Here is a 12,100-nt window from a genome sequence, read left to right as displayed (position 1 = left end):
CACAAGAAGATATGGCTAGCCATGCATTGTCACAAGAGAATATGGTTAGCTATGTATTATCACATCTTAGTGTGATTGCAGTTTTTTTCTATTTGTAAGTAGCATATTTTTCAGAAGAATTTTTGTTTTGTACGGCAGTTTTGAATGCAATTTCATTGCTTTTCTTACTAATTAAAATTAAATAGAAAAATAAAAATATCTGAGAGTAACGCAACTGAGCAGAATTAGTTGTGTCAACTGATAATTGATTTTATTCACTGATCTGTCTCACTTCATCTATAATTGTGCAACACATAACTATGCACTTTCCATCCAACAATGCAAGTTTTAAGTTTGCAATTTATGCTTCAGAGATAATTTCTTTTTTTTTTTAAAAAAAAGACTGATTGAGATTGAAAAACAAGAAATTGAAATGTATATTAATAAAATTCTTTTAAAATATGTTTAGGATTTTCTTATCAGTTTTCTTATTAATACTTATGAATTCCCTCATTTGCTAAATAAATAATATCGATATCTGGTGTTCTTCAGGATTCGGATAATATGAACAATACAAACTTCATGTATCTCACAACACTTGCTCATCAGCACTACCGAAATTCATCAACTTTTCAACTAAAAAGAATTGTAAGACAAATAAGTATTCAATCCGGAATACTCTGTCAAATACTTTGAATAAGTTATTTTGAACAGTTGCAAAATTACTTTAACTTTTCATCCGTTGTTCTATCCGCTATTCTTCTAGTTCTTCATAAAGATTTTCGTCTCTAAAAATTTATCAACAAATGGATCACTTAAATTTTACTAAAATTTTCTAGTGCTTTTGCTTTCAGAATAACATGTTATCAGGAGCTGTGATACTATGTGATATATTGGGATGTCTATGTATCATATTAAATTTGTTTATAATCAGTATTATAATTAGACATCGAAAAAAGATTCTCAAGAATATCTTTTACATTCTGGTTTTTCACTGTTCTATCGTGGATTTGTTGAGAGGTTGTTGCCTAATTATTTGGGGCTTACCTCATACTCTTATCAGTAACTATACTGCTATATATGATCGTCTGTTGATTTTAAAGGTAAATGATTTGATATCATTGAGAGAAAAACTCACAACAAAATACTTAAATTAGCATAATGCTGATAATAATGAACAATTAGCTCGCATTTTCGCATAATTTTAACATTTCCAGATAAGCAAATTCACAACTATGATATTGCGTTCCTGTAATTTACTTACAATTTTCAATTTACTGATATTCACTTGTAATGAATTTACTGTGGTACATTATCCATTATTTTATAGACATCGCTTCAGAAGACGTATTGTTCTCATTTATTTGCTTTTTAGGTAAAATATTTTTAAAATTTTTTAATGAGTAGTTGTAGCTGCAGATGTTAGCTTTTAGAAGATCCACTTTCTAGAATTTTTGAGTAGATTAAAGCTACGAAAAGCTATTTAGAGGGCTAAATCATTCAAGCATAACTTTTAGCAATCATATAGAAAAGAAATGAAATATTTATTCGATTACAGTAATTCTCAAATCAATAGTACCAATTTTTCTTTTCACTTCATGGAAACTAACTTATTACACAATTCCAAAATTTTTCATTCATTTATTCACCATTTCTAATTATTGCAGTTGGTTAATAAGCTTCATACCTGGTATTGTTTCACTAGTGTTTTCGAATTTTTTCAAATCTTCGCAAGCAACTACCATAAGTAATGATAATAATTATCAAAGCAACGGAACTTTCTACAGCACTGGCATGCGCAGTAATTGTACATTGTTTATTTTTATGAGAAATTAAAGCTTGTTAATCCCAAAACTTTGAAAATATCATATTTATAGATGAATATAATTACCTCAAATACAGCTTGGAAATTTTCTGTTTTGATTAGGAAAAAAAGAAGCGAATTATTTGTTTGATTGTAGTATTTCTCGAATTAATTCTGTCAATTTTTTTCTTCACTTTAGGAGCACTGATTTTTTCTACAATCCTAAATCATAATGGAAAATGATAATCCATTTAAGAAAAATAAAGTATCCTGAAATCCTGAAATTAAATTATTGTGATTACGATAAGCAATTCTAGTAATACTTACTAAATGATTCCACGTAATTTTGAAAAAAAAATTGCATCGAATCTGTTCAAAAATTAAATTCTTATAAAGAAGTAATTTATAAAGTAATAAGCATTACTTTATAAATTACTTCTTATTCATCTACTTGTATTTCATATTATTGAAATAACAAATAAATTAAATGATAATTTGTTCTAACCTCATTTGATAAATATTCATATTTCTAGGGCGCATAACGAATCGTCGAACAGCGCTAATGTTTGTCAATATTGCATCAATGTTCGTGACCTTTCTTTTCTGCTATTTAAGCTTACTTATTGTGCTGGTAATTTCCTTTCACTTTTTTTACGCTTGTGAAATTCAAAACTGAACTTTTCCAGCTGTCATACTTCGACTGTCATCTTCTGTTGGATATATTCTCTTTATGCTCAATAGTAAACAGCAAACTTGAAATCTTAATCTCTTTTCCATAATTTTCGTATTCTATTTTTTAGTAGCAAAAATTTTCTAGAATTACACCTTTTTGAATAATTCTTACATTCTCTCACACTAATTACGGAAGACAATTACCAATTTTATGAGAAGACACAGCAAGCATAAAAGACATTTTTATATTGGATTAATGTAAAAGAATAAACGTTTGAAGCTTTAAACTTTAAAATTAACTTAATCTGAGAATCTGAATCTAACTAATTACAGAATAACTTTCTCAGATGTTTGTAACATTCTTTTTCTAAAGTTTGTCCGAAGCTTTTTTTAAGTTTTCCTATGGTTCAATAATGTGTACAATACGACGCCTTCGTAAAGCAAACTCTATGAATGAAGGTAAGTTACCTTATTGCAAGCAACTAATTAAACCAAAAAACAAAAAAATATTAAATCGAAATTCAGCGTTGTTTTCATTTTTTTTCTTACACCGCAGATGAATTATTGTAAAATGTTGAACAGTAATATTTGCTATAACACAAACTGTAATACTCATTTCAGATTTATCTCTTCCACTCCGTTTAAAACGAAATGTTTCAGTTTTTAAACTAACTTCGGACAGAACCAATTCATTGCAATCTGTTTTCAGCAGAAACAACAGGTATTCATTATTTGAGATCTACTCACTAAACTTCATTTTAAAACGGTTACATTACAGCGAGAAAAGTCGTCGTCATTGGAAAAATCATTTGATGTGCAAATATAAACACCTGGTTGTTATTGGTACCGTTCTATTTGTTTATATATTATTCCTGCTTCCTTATTCGGGAATTCAATTGGTAGCAATTCTTCATGTCACTAATGTTATTGTTGTACCATCCCATTTTGCTCTTATCAAATGGAGTCTTCAGGTAAGAATTAATAGTGTCATCGAAACTGAAGCAAGCTTATATACCATTCTTTTCCACTTTTACGGTTTCTGAAAAAGAGAATCATCATCGTATCACTATAAGCATCTTCAATATCAGCTCACTTTTTCTTTAAAATTTATAAATTTTCAGCCAAAAAGAAAATTAAACTTACAGATTCTCACTGGTTTGCATGCTATATGCCAGCCGTTATGTTATTTTCGGATGGTGGAATTTCGTCTGTTAGCCTGTTCCGGTAGGCAAATTAGACAGCAACGAAGCTTCAGTTCTAATACAATCTAGTAAGACCTTATAAAAATTCATATATTTCTTTGCTTGAATTGAAATGACTATAATTTTTTAAGGAGAATCTTATCCTAAATGTATTATTGGTGCTTAAAATTTTGTTAATTTCATACTTTCTTAAAATTTGCATCATAGTTTACCTCAGCGTGAAAAAAGTTTCAGTTAAACCATATCAGTGCAATTCATCATTGAAATGAGAAGAATTAATTTCGATAGTATTATCATTATTAATTAAGTACGAAAGAAAGTAACTTGTACTGAAATTTTTTTAATGTTATTTTTTAATGCAAATAAATGTTATTTTATTAAATGTGATAGTTCATTATGCAGCATAAACTAACTAAAATGAAAGCATCATTTGTTACACATTGAAAATAAGTAAACTTAAAAATATTAGCAAATGATTCTTTTCAGATGAGAATTTCAAAAGTTCATTTTAATTTGCAATTTGTCTGATGAATTGCTTAGTTAATCAATCGTTTATTTATCATTCTAATTAACAGTTCAAGTCAGATAAGTAACTTTTAGTGTAATTATGATATATATTTTGCTAAATTTCTTGAAATAGTTTCTCTTTAGGTTCCTATCATTACTGTTTGAATGTACAAGAATGAAATATTCGAAATGTCGAAAAAATGATTGAAGAAAGTACTTGGATTGACGAAATGATGAGTGAATGATAACTCGGATTGACAAATTGATTGAGAAGGATAGATCTGCCAATAAATAGAACCCACAAATTAAGGTCAAAATAATTAAATTAACTTGAAAATGATACACATAATTATAGTCTAATTACAGATTCTATAAATGTCATATATCGAGATATCCATAAGTTGACATGATAAGGTTGACGAAGTGACTGAGAGGGACACATCAATGATAGTAAATAGAACCCATAAATTAAGATTAAAGTGATTCGAAATTGACTTAAGAATGAACATATAATTACTGCATGGTTACAAGTGAAATGGATGTTGATGAAATGCGTAAGGTAAGACAACAAATTCAGGGAGCAACTTTGCATGCAATGAAGTTTCCAGTCATATTTGATGATATCTTCTGACTCAGTTCAGTCCATCTTGAAACACGTGATAGATACTCTTTATAAATTTAAATTTACCTAAAAAAGAGTGATAGTAAAGGTACAGAGTAACCTATAGTTGCACTACACGCAAACCTGAATAACTAAAATTAGCTTAGAGTTCTCTTGTTGACTTCCAATAAAACAATAAGAAATGATAGGATTGAAATGTGACATACATGGCACAAAGGCAATTCAGCTTGTATTGTCACTCATGCTTCATTACTTCACGTTTTGTAAGCATAAATTAGATTGCGCACGTTGCATTTCACGTGCGTCATTGTGCTAGAATGATGTCTTGCAGTTATCTTCGTAGCTAGCATATACTACTCCAATTCTTGCATTCCAAGAGGTGTGGTAATTAAGCGCCCGCAAAATCCTTTCTTGAGATGTTCATTTGCGCGGTTTTTTTGTTTCGAGTAAATTTAAATATTTTATTGCATGAAGTGATTCAGTAAAGATAAGCGTAACGAAGATACTCCAATGAAAGAGTTACCCTGTAGTGAGATTCCCGTGGAATTACCACTTATACGGGAATTATTGCTTGTGATCCATGATAAAGATGATAACAGTGAAATGGAGGAGTGCATTGAAAAGCTTTGTGAAGCGTTTCGTAAGGTAACGATTTGTTTGATTTCATATCAAATAATTTATTTCTAAAAAAGAGGATGAAACGATTCTAGTATCTTCATGAAGGAGAAAGCAAATCAATAGTGCAATAACTGTAGCTTAATGATGCAACATCGTTTTCGAGAGTGCATTTTGCGCTTTTTCACTTTTGTACAGGATTGTAAGTATAATTCAGAAAATAACTGTTAATTTGCTCTTGTGCAAATAATTTTGTTATTCTACAGTACAATATTTCTTCATGTTTTTCCGAAAAATTTGAATCTCCTCATATCAATTTATGTCAAAACTTTATCTTTCTTTTCCTTTTTTTCAAAAAAGAAAAAATAAATAAATAAATAGATAAACAAAATAAAATGAAATTTTGAGGGATTTAGGAGGAATTGAAAATAAGTGCTGTATTGGGTGAAATAGAGTTGTGGCTTTGGTATTTCACTGGCCAGTCTCAAACCGACAAAAGCGCTGATCGATGTCTTGTGTTTTTCGTGAAATGTAGCTTAAGAATGCTTTTAGAGGATACAGTTATCCCTCCACTTTTCACTCTTCTCCTGCAACATATCGAAAATGTAAGAGTAGTATGTTTCATAACATTACATATCACAAACAAAGCATCAAGTAATTATAATGCAGTTTAAGTAAACAAATTATGGAACAAATCTAAGTTAGACTTTTTTCAATATCACCACTTACCTACTCATCAAATAGATTCATAACTATTACCAACTAGTATCATAGCAGGTCTGGTTAAAATAAAATTAGAGAGTTTGAGTTTTGGCTAACTGATCATTAAACCGTTTCAGATTCAATTCTCAGTCTGCGATATTTCACGATGTAGATGTTGCCGACTGATAACGTCAATTTTTGAAGATATTGAAGAGATAGAAGCGGAATATGAACCTACCAGTTGTAAAGAGGAATCATGTTTGCCTACAGAAGTGATCGATAATTTGGTCAGAATTTTGCAGGGAAGGATGTATGATAAGGTGGAGTTGATTTTTTCTGAGGTAATGCTAGTAGCTATATGTTAGCAGGTGTTATGATTAATCAGAGAATGAAAAATCATCCAGCTGTTATTTAGATCTGATTGGATCAAAATATTTTACAAGCATATAAAGTTCATGTAACAACTTCAGAATCCATTTGTACGAGCCGAGGTCATTCGTTCTTTGTCCATTTTCAGCAGAATTAATGACAGAAATGAAGGTGAAAATAGATTTGATTGCACTAAGTGTAAGTCAAGTTTCGTCTATTAATTAACAGTTAAGATAATTTTATACGAATTTTTCTATGAACACATTTTACCGAAATTTAAGTGGTAATCTAAAAGTTGGAATACGCGTTTCCGAACAAGGGAATGATACGTAAAATAGAATGATAAAAAGTTGGTGATATAAAAGACTACTTCTGAAAAAGTTATATTACAAATATAAATTGCAATACTAGAAAATCCTCCATTACGTGTGAGATTTCTGAAATTCTGGTTCTAAATGTCTGTGAATTGAACAAGGAACATATTTCTTTAACCACTGCACACAGTAGTGCCTTTGCAGTATCAATGGCGTTTCATTTTTCTGAAGGATATGAAGACCTGCAAATGTCTTCTTAAACTTACTTTTAGACATCACTGACGCTTTGAAGGATATTTCACGTGATGTACGCATAGAGGCAGTTCATTGTGTACCACTCTTTTCTGAAAACGATATTCAAACATTCATTTCAATGATTTTGATGGAAAGTGATAGCAATGTTCGTCGCCTTGCTTTTAGTCGAATTGCATGCAGTTTGCATGTACGTTCACTTACCGTTCAGCAGCGAATGCAGCTACTCAAAACTGCGTTTACGAGCGACGATGGTACTATTTAATAATAAAGTACGCTAGAAATTAGTGGATCTTCGCAGTAACCACTGCTTACTGCTTGTTTTATATTCCTAAAATTCATATACTTTGAGATAGATTCTTCTACTCTATTTTTTTACTTTTATAACCTTGAGAAAATTAAGTTTCAGCAATGTTACGGAAAATAACTGAACGGATGATTATGAACTGGGCCGGAAATGACGCAGTACCACTACTTAGTCTTCTAGATCATCTCGATTTTCTCTCTGATTCCCAAACAAGCCAACAGGCAAACAAATAATTTTTCTAAAACTTTATTCTTCCAAATTTCTTCATTACTGAGTTAGATTTTGTTTGTTCACAAACAACTTATGCTCGCGCCAGTTTTAATTCTTTTTAATTGAATTCCTTCAAATGATTAATATTGCTGCAATTGAGCTTTCAGGCACACGAAAAATTTTTGTAATTCTGTTGCATTTTCAACATTTCAGTAGAAATTATATTATTTATAGAATGGCAGACAATTTTTTATGCTTATATTATGGCAACTCTGATATTCAGTTAATGCATAAAATTTGAATAAATCATTAAATAAATTTGAAATAAATTGCAGGCAGTTATTTCATTTCAAACAGTTATTCAGCTTGTTTTTTTCAGACTTATATTTTTACAGGCTTTAATGATATTTCTCAAAAATTACCAGCGGGAAATAGGAAGTGCACGAACCAGCGTAATGTTAACGAATCTGCGTGAGTTGTGTAATGCAGCACAGGCTAAGTCAGTCGTAACGAGTATGACACCATGTGCTGATTTCGTGAGCTATAATATACTTGATCGACGAAATTATGCCGAAATGCGCCACAGGTTTTATTCTGATTCTATAATACTTTTTTGATTTCTATAATGATTCATATTATTGACATATTCGCAGATTATTTGTTTTAAATTTTATCGTTTGTCACCCAGGTCGTTGGTGATTGCTTCTAAAGGTGGTTTCGACTTAATTAGCTTTAATATGACACTGATACAGGAACTCACAGCTCATATTACTTAGTAGAGAAGTTGAAGCTATGTTAAACTAGTTTTATTTAATGATAGCTTAGTTTGTTATCATTTTTTAATATTCAGTGAGTTTTTTTTTTTTTTTTATATTTCAATTTATATTAAGTGAAAATGAAATCGTCTGCCAAATTTCGTTTTATAGTGAATTACATTGCAATTAACATATTAAAGAAAAAGGACGTCAAATTGAGGAAAATTGAAATCCACTATAGCTGAGTCATTGTAAACGAAGAGTATAGCACTGAAACAAAAACGAGAAACAATGTATTTTTAGTTCTAATAACAATCTGTATGTGATAGCCGGTCGTATTTATATTTGGCGAAGTTTGTGTGAATACTGTCAGTTGAATGCTGTTGACGAAGCGGATCGCTTTGATTCTTTGCATGCTTTGCTTCCAAATATGGTTGATTTCGTCGACTTCGTTTACAGGTAAAATGTCTTTTAAAATAGTCGCAAAAAATAGGTTGGTGATTTTTTTGAATTCTCAAAGTCAAGACTGGTTAAAAATAATTTCTTAGATTATAATTGATTATTTGGTCCTGGTAAGTTTTACATAAGTGCCGGAGATTTCGGAAACTTGTTTAAATTGTTCTGATTGCTTAGAATGAAATTTTCCATTTATTTTTTTCCATTTTTTACGTCTTTCCATCTCTCTTTGCATTTCCTTCTTAAATTTTCATTTAAGTTCAATAAGTTGTTAAAAAGTTGGTTATTTTCTGGTTTTCTTCTCTTTGTCTGTTTAGATCTTAAAATTTCAGTTTTTATGTTAATTTCAGTAGTTTGGCTACATGGACTGCCTCTGCAAATTCAGTGCAAGGAGTTCTCGAGGAGTGCATCATCTTTCAGTTATGCTTGTTGACACGGTCGTTTGATCAAACGGATCGAGTTGGAATGTAAATGGAAAAAATTTTTTATTTTTCTTTAACGATCCGTATTAATAATAATTGAAAAAGCTTACATTAATGCAAGCTTTTTTCAATTACAGTTAATTCAGGAAAAAATGGCAAAATACGCTGGAAACAATCATCTCGACAAGAGATTTGCCAAACTCGGAAAAAGTTCTGGAATTTGCAGTGTATGAATTATTTGATTTATTCTATGCAAAGGAAAAGAACGTAGAGGTTAGTCCGAAGGATTTTTCAGCAACACTTTGAAATTTTCTGTTATTTGTTATTCGTGATTTGTTTTTTTTAAATTTTATCAATGTAATCCTTTTTTTTTAAAAAAAATATCCTGGAAAAAATACAGAATTTTAAAATATCTTTCTTATTGTCTTCATTGGTGTAAATTTCTGTCATCCTAATCAGTGATGTCATGTTCTGCAAATCTCGGCAGTTGTATTTTTTTGACTTTTGCTGACAAAATCGTTTCGTTATCTTATTATGTATTATAGCGAATTGAATAGTCGTAAAGCTTAAAATACTTTTCGAACATATCCTTTGTTATTTGTCATTGATGTAATAGTGGATTTTATAAATAATTTGTATTATGAGTTGCAGGAATTTCTTGAATGGTGCTGTTATCGTATAAATAGTTTTTTCACACCTGATCTGAATGAAACTGAAGAACTTCCACTCGCCAGAGCTTTGCTGGCTAAGCTTGGCGTAGAATACGCCATGTCATGTGGGTCAGTTATAGAGAACGACAGCAGTTATGAGGTATTAGCTATTTTAAAGTTCGATGGTAAATAGTGATGAGAATTCATAAATAATCTTTCCACTTTAAGCCAAAAAGTCACAACATACAACGTGCTTTGCTGTTGCTCCGTGCTCTGATGCGAAATTCTTCTACTGCCAAAGTTACTACCTTTTTGCGAACTGCATTTGATCAAGTGGTTTGTCTTATCGGTGTTGTTCAAACTCGATTGTCAGTTTTTTTTTTTTTTTTTTTCCTTTCACATCTCAGTTCCTGTATTCTTATAATCGATCCTATTAACAATTAACAAGACTTTCTTAGAAATCTTTCGCAAAATTACAACTGATTTTTGTCCCTTTGTTTTTATCTATTTTTGTATTTTGCAACAAAAATAAGACTTTATTGGTTGCATGAGATTAGTGCACAACCATTAATTTCGACCATTATGTTTACTTTTATGGTCCTATTTTAAGTGTTTTAAATCGAAATTTTGGAATAACTATTCATTTTCATTGACACCATTTTTCAACCAACATGTTACAGGTAGACACGTACTGCACAACTCTGGATCCAATGATTTGGACTTCGCTTTCTGAAGTAATTGGTATTGGTATAACAATTGATGGACAGATTGCCCGTGAACGAATTCACGTGCTACGTTCTGCCATTGAAGTTGAAGGAGCACCTATACGTGTTAAGGTTCTAATTAATTTATCAATCATTTAATTTTAATGAGAAAGATATTGTGATGTGATGTACTATAACTAAGTTAAAAATTGTAGATATATATATTCTCAACTTGATTTTTATAAAAAAATTTCAAGGTGATAAACATGAATTAATGGTTAAAAAATGCAGGCATTGGCTCTTACGTCCATAGCTGCATGTGCGATTTTGAGAAGTTATACAACAACTGCTCAGCTGTATTATCCGGAAATTGTAGACAATTGTATTGTGAAGGGGCAAATGCTTTTACAAGTTTTTGAAGGATTTATATTTAGTGAGGTAAATTGTAGAGTTAATTAAAAAAAAATTAAAAAAATCGATAATTAAAAAGAAACCTTGACCTAAAATTTCTTATTATGAAATAAACTAATTGTAGCCTAACCCTTAAAAAGGTAAATCTTTTTCTGAAAATGTGAACTTTCTGTATTTGCTTTTTATAAGTAAAATACAGGTGCAATGAATTGCAGAGAATAACTTTAAAATATTCATAATGGTAACAAATAGATTAATAGATAGAAAGTCCTGTTTTAAAGCTAACAAACTGATAATTTTGCCAAAGCATGCATTTTGTGTTGAGGATAGGTTTTGGTACTATAAAGAACAAATCAATACCGAAAAGTAAGTTTGCTTCTTTCTAGGATGCTGAACTCTCTTTTGCGGCGGTTGAAAGTATTGGCAAAATACTTTATTATAGATGCCTTCGCTTCCCATCTGCATTGGCAGGCCTGCTTTTACGATATTTCGATAGCTCATGCCAACCATATCCATACACTTTCCTGAATTATTTTTTCAGTTTCTATCCCGCATCGAGCAGGTAAACATTTCCATTTTCTACTTGACTTCATTTGTTTTCTTTTTTTTTTTTTTTTAATTTTCTACTTTTTCAGCTGAATTTTCTTTTTTTTTTTTTTTTTTTTTTTTACTACAAATAACTTATTTTGTTTAAAATATTTTCATGTGAATTCAGATCAGTATCGGAAGGTTATAAGTAATGAGTCGGAGTTTCAACGTTTTAACTATGCTGATTGTATCGAGAGGAAAATTAATTGGATGTGGTAGTCTCATAACCTGACAGCGATAAATAATTATTCTCTTGTATTAAATGAATGTTGAGTAACGTGTGAATAATGTAATTTTAATAATTAATGAAAATATTACGCAAGTGTTAATTCTGTTAAAGTGTCAATCAGCACAAGCTAATCGGCGCATTAAGACATGCACTAAAAGTATTAAATGAAGCGCAAGATGATGGCAAACTATCAGTGAATGTTGATGCAAGCGGAATGATCAACTTTGTGGCTAAGACAGTCAAAAAATCAATGCTTTCAAACTCTGCTAAGAAAGAAAATTTGGAGCGAGTAGGAATGGTTGTTTTAGAATAAATAATTTTTAAAGAGAA

The 12,100-nt window shown here is 30.4% G+C and overlaps 2 protein-coding genes across 3 annotated transcripts; both read left to right on the top strand.

The window, feature by feature from the left end:
- Window positions 1-543: 543 nt before the first annotated feature.
- On the top strand, window positions 544-3,895 carry Bm3869 (Uncharacterized protein; the record flags this gene model as incomplete). 2 transcript variants are annotated; one of them, XM_043081625.1, is made up of 10 exons in its annotated part: window positions 544-627; window positions 834-1,082; window positions 1,197-1,354; window positions 1,647-1,786; window positions 2,317-2,414; window positions 2,851-2,914; window positions 3,116-3,176; window positions 3,234-3,426; window positions 3,601-3,725; window positions 3,892-3,895. In XM_043081625.1, the coding sequence occupies 10 exons, from the start codon at window positions 544-546 to the stop codon at window positions 3,893-3,895; spliced, it is 1,176 nt and encodes a 391-aa protein (XP_042937559.1). The 2 variants fall into 2 exon arrangements, with proteins under 2 accessions (XP_042937559.1, XP_042937560.1); XM_043081626.1 differs by having other exon boundaries at window positions 3,077-3,176.
- Window positions 3,896-6,411: 2,516 nt separating this feature from the next.
- Window positions 6,412-11,693, top strand: Bm10616 (Uncharacterized protein; the record flags this gene model as incomplete). Its single annotated transcript, XM_043081624.1, has 14 exons — window positions 6,412-6,423; window positions 6,574-6,670; window positions 7,059-7,292; window positions 7,448-7,503; window positions 7,951-8,141; window positions 8,614-8,769; window positions 9,117-9,233; window positions 9,335-9,461; window positions 9,840-9,998; window positions 10,067-10,174; window positions 10,519-10,674; window positions 10,834-10,980; window positions 11,340-11,515; window positions 11,669-11,693. The coding sequence occupies 14 exons, from the start codon at window positions 6,412-6,414 to the stop codon at window positions 11,691-11,693; spliced, it is 1,761 nt and encodes a 586-aa protein (XP_042937558.1).
- Window positions 11,694-12,100: the final 407 nt, after the last annotated feature.

This window comes from Brugia malayi (genome assembly GCF_000002995.4).
Source record: "Brugia malayi strain FR3 genome assembly, contig: Bm_v4_Chr4_scaffold_001, whole genome shotgun sequence".
NCBI classification, from domain to species: Eukaryota; Metazoa; Nematoda; class Chromadorea; order Rhabditida; family Onchocercidae; genus Brugia; species Brugia malayi.
This window is presented reverse-complemented; position numbering and strand designations above follow the sequence as displayed.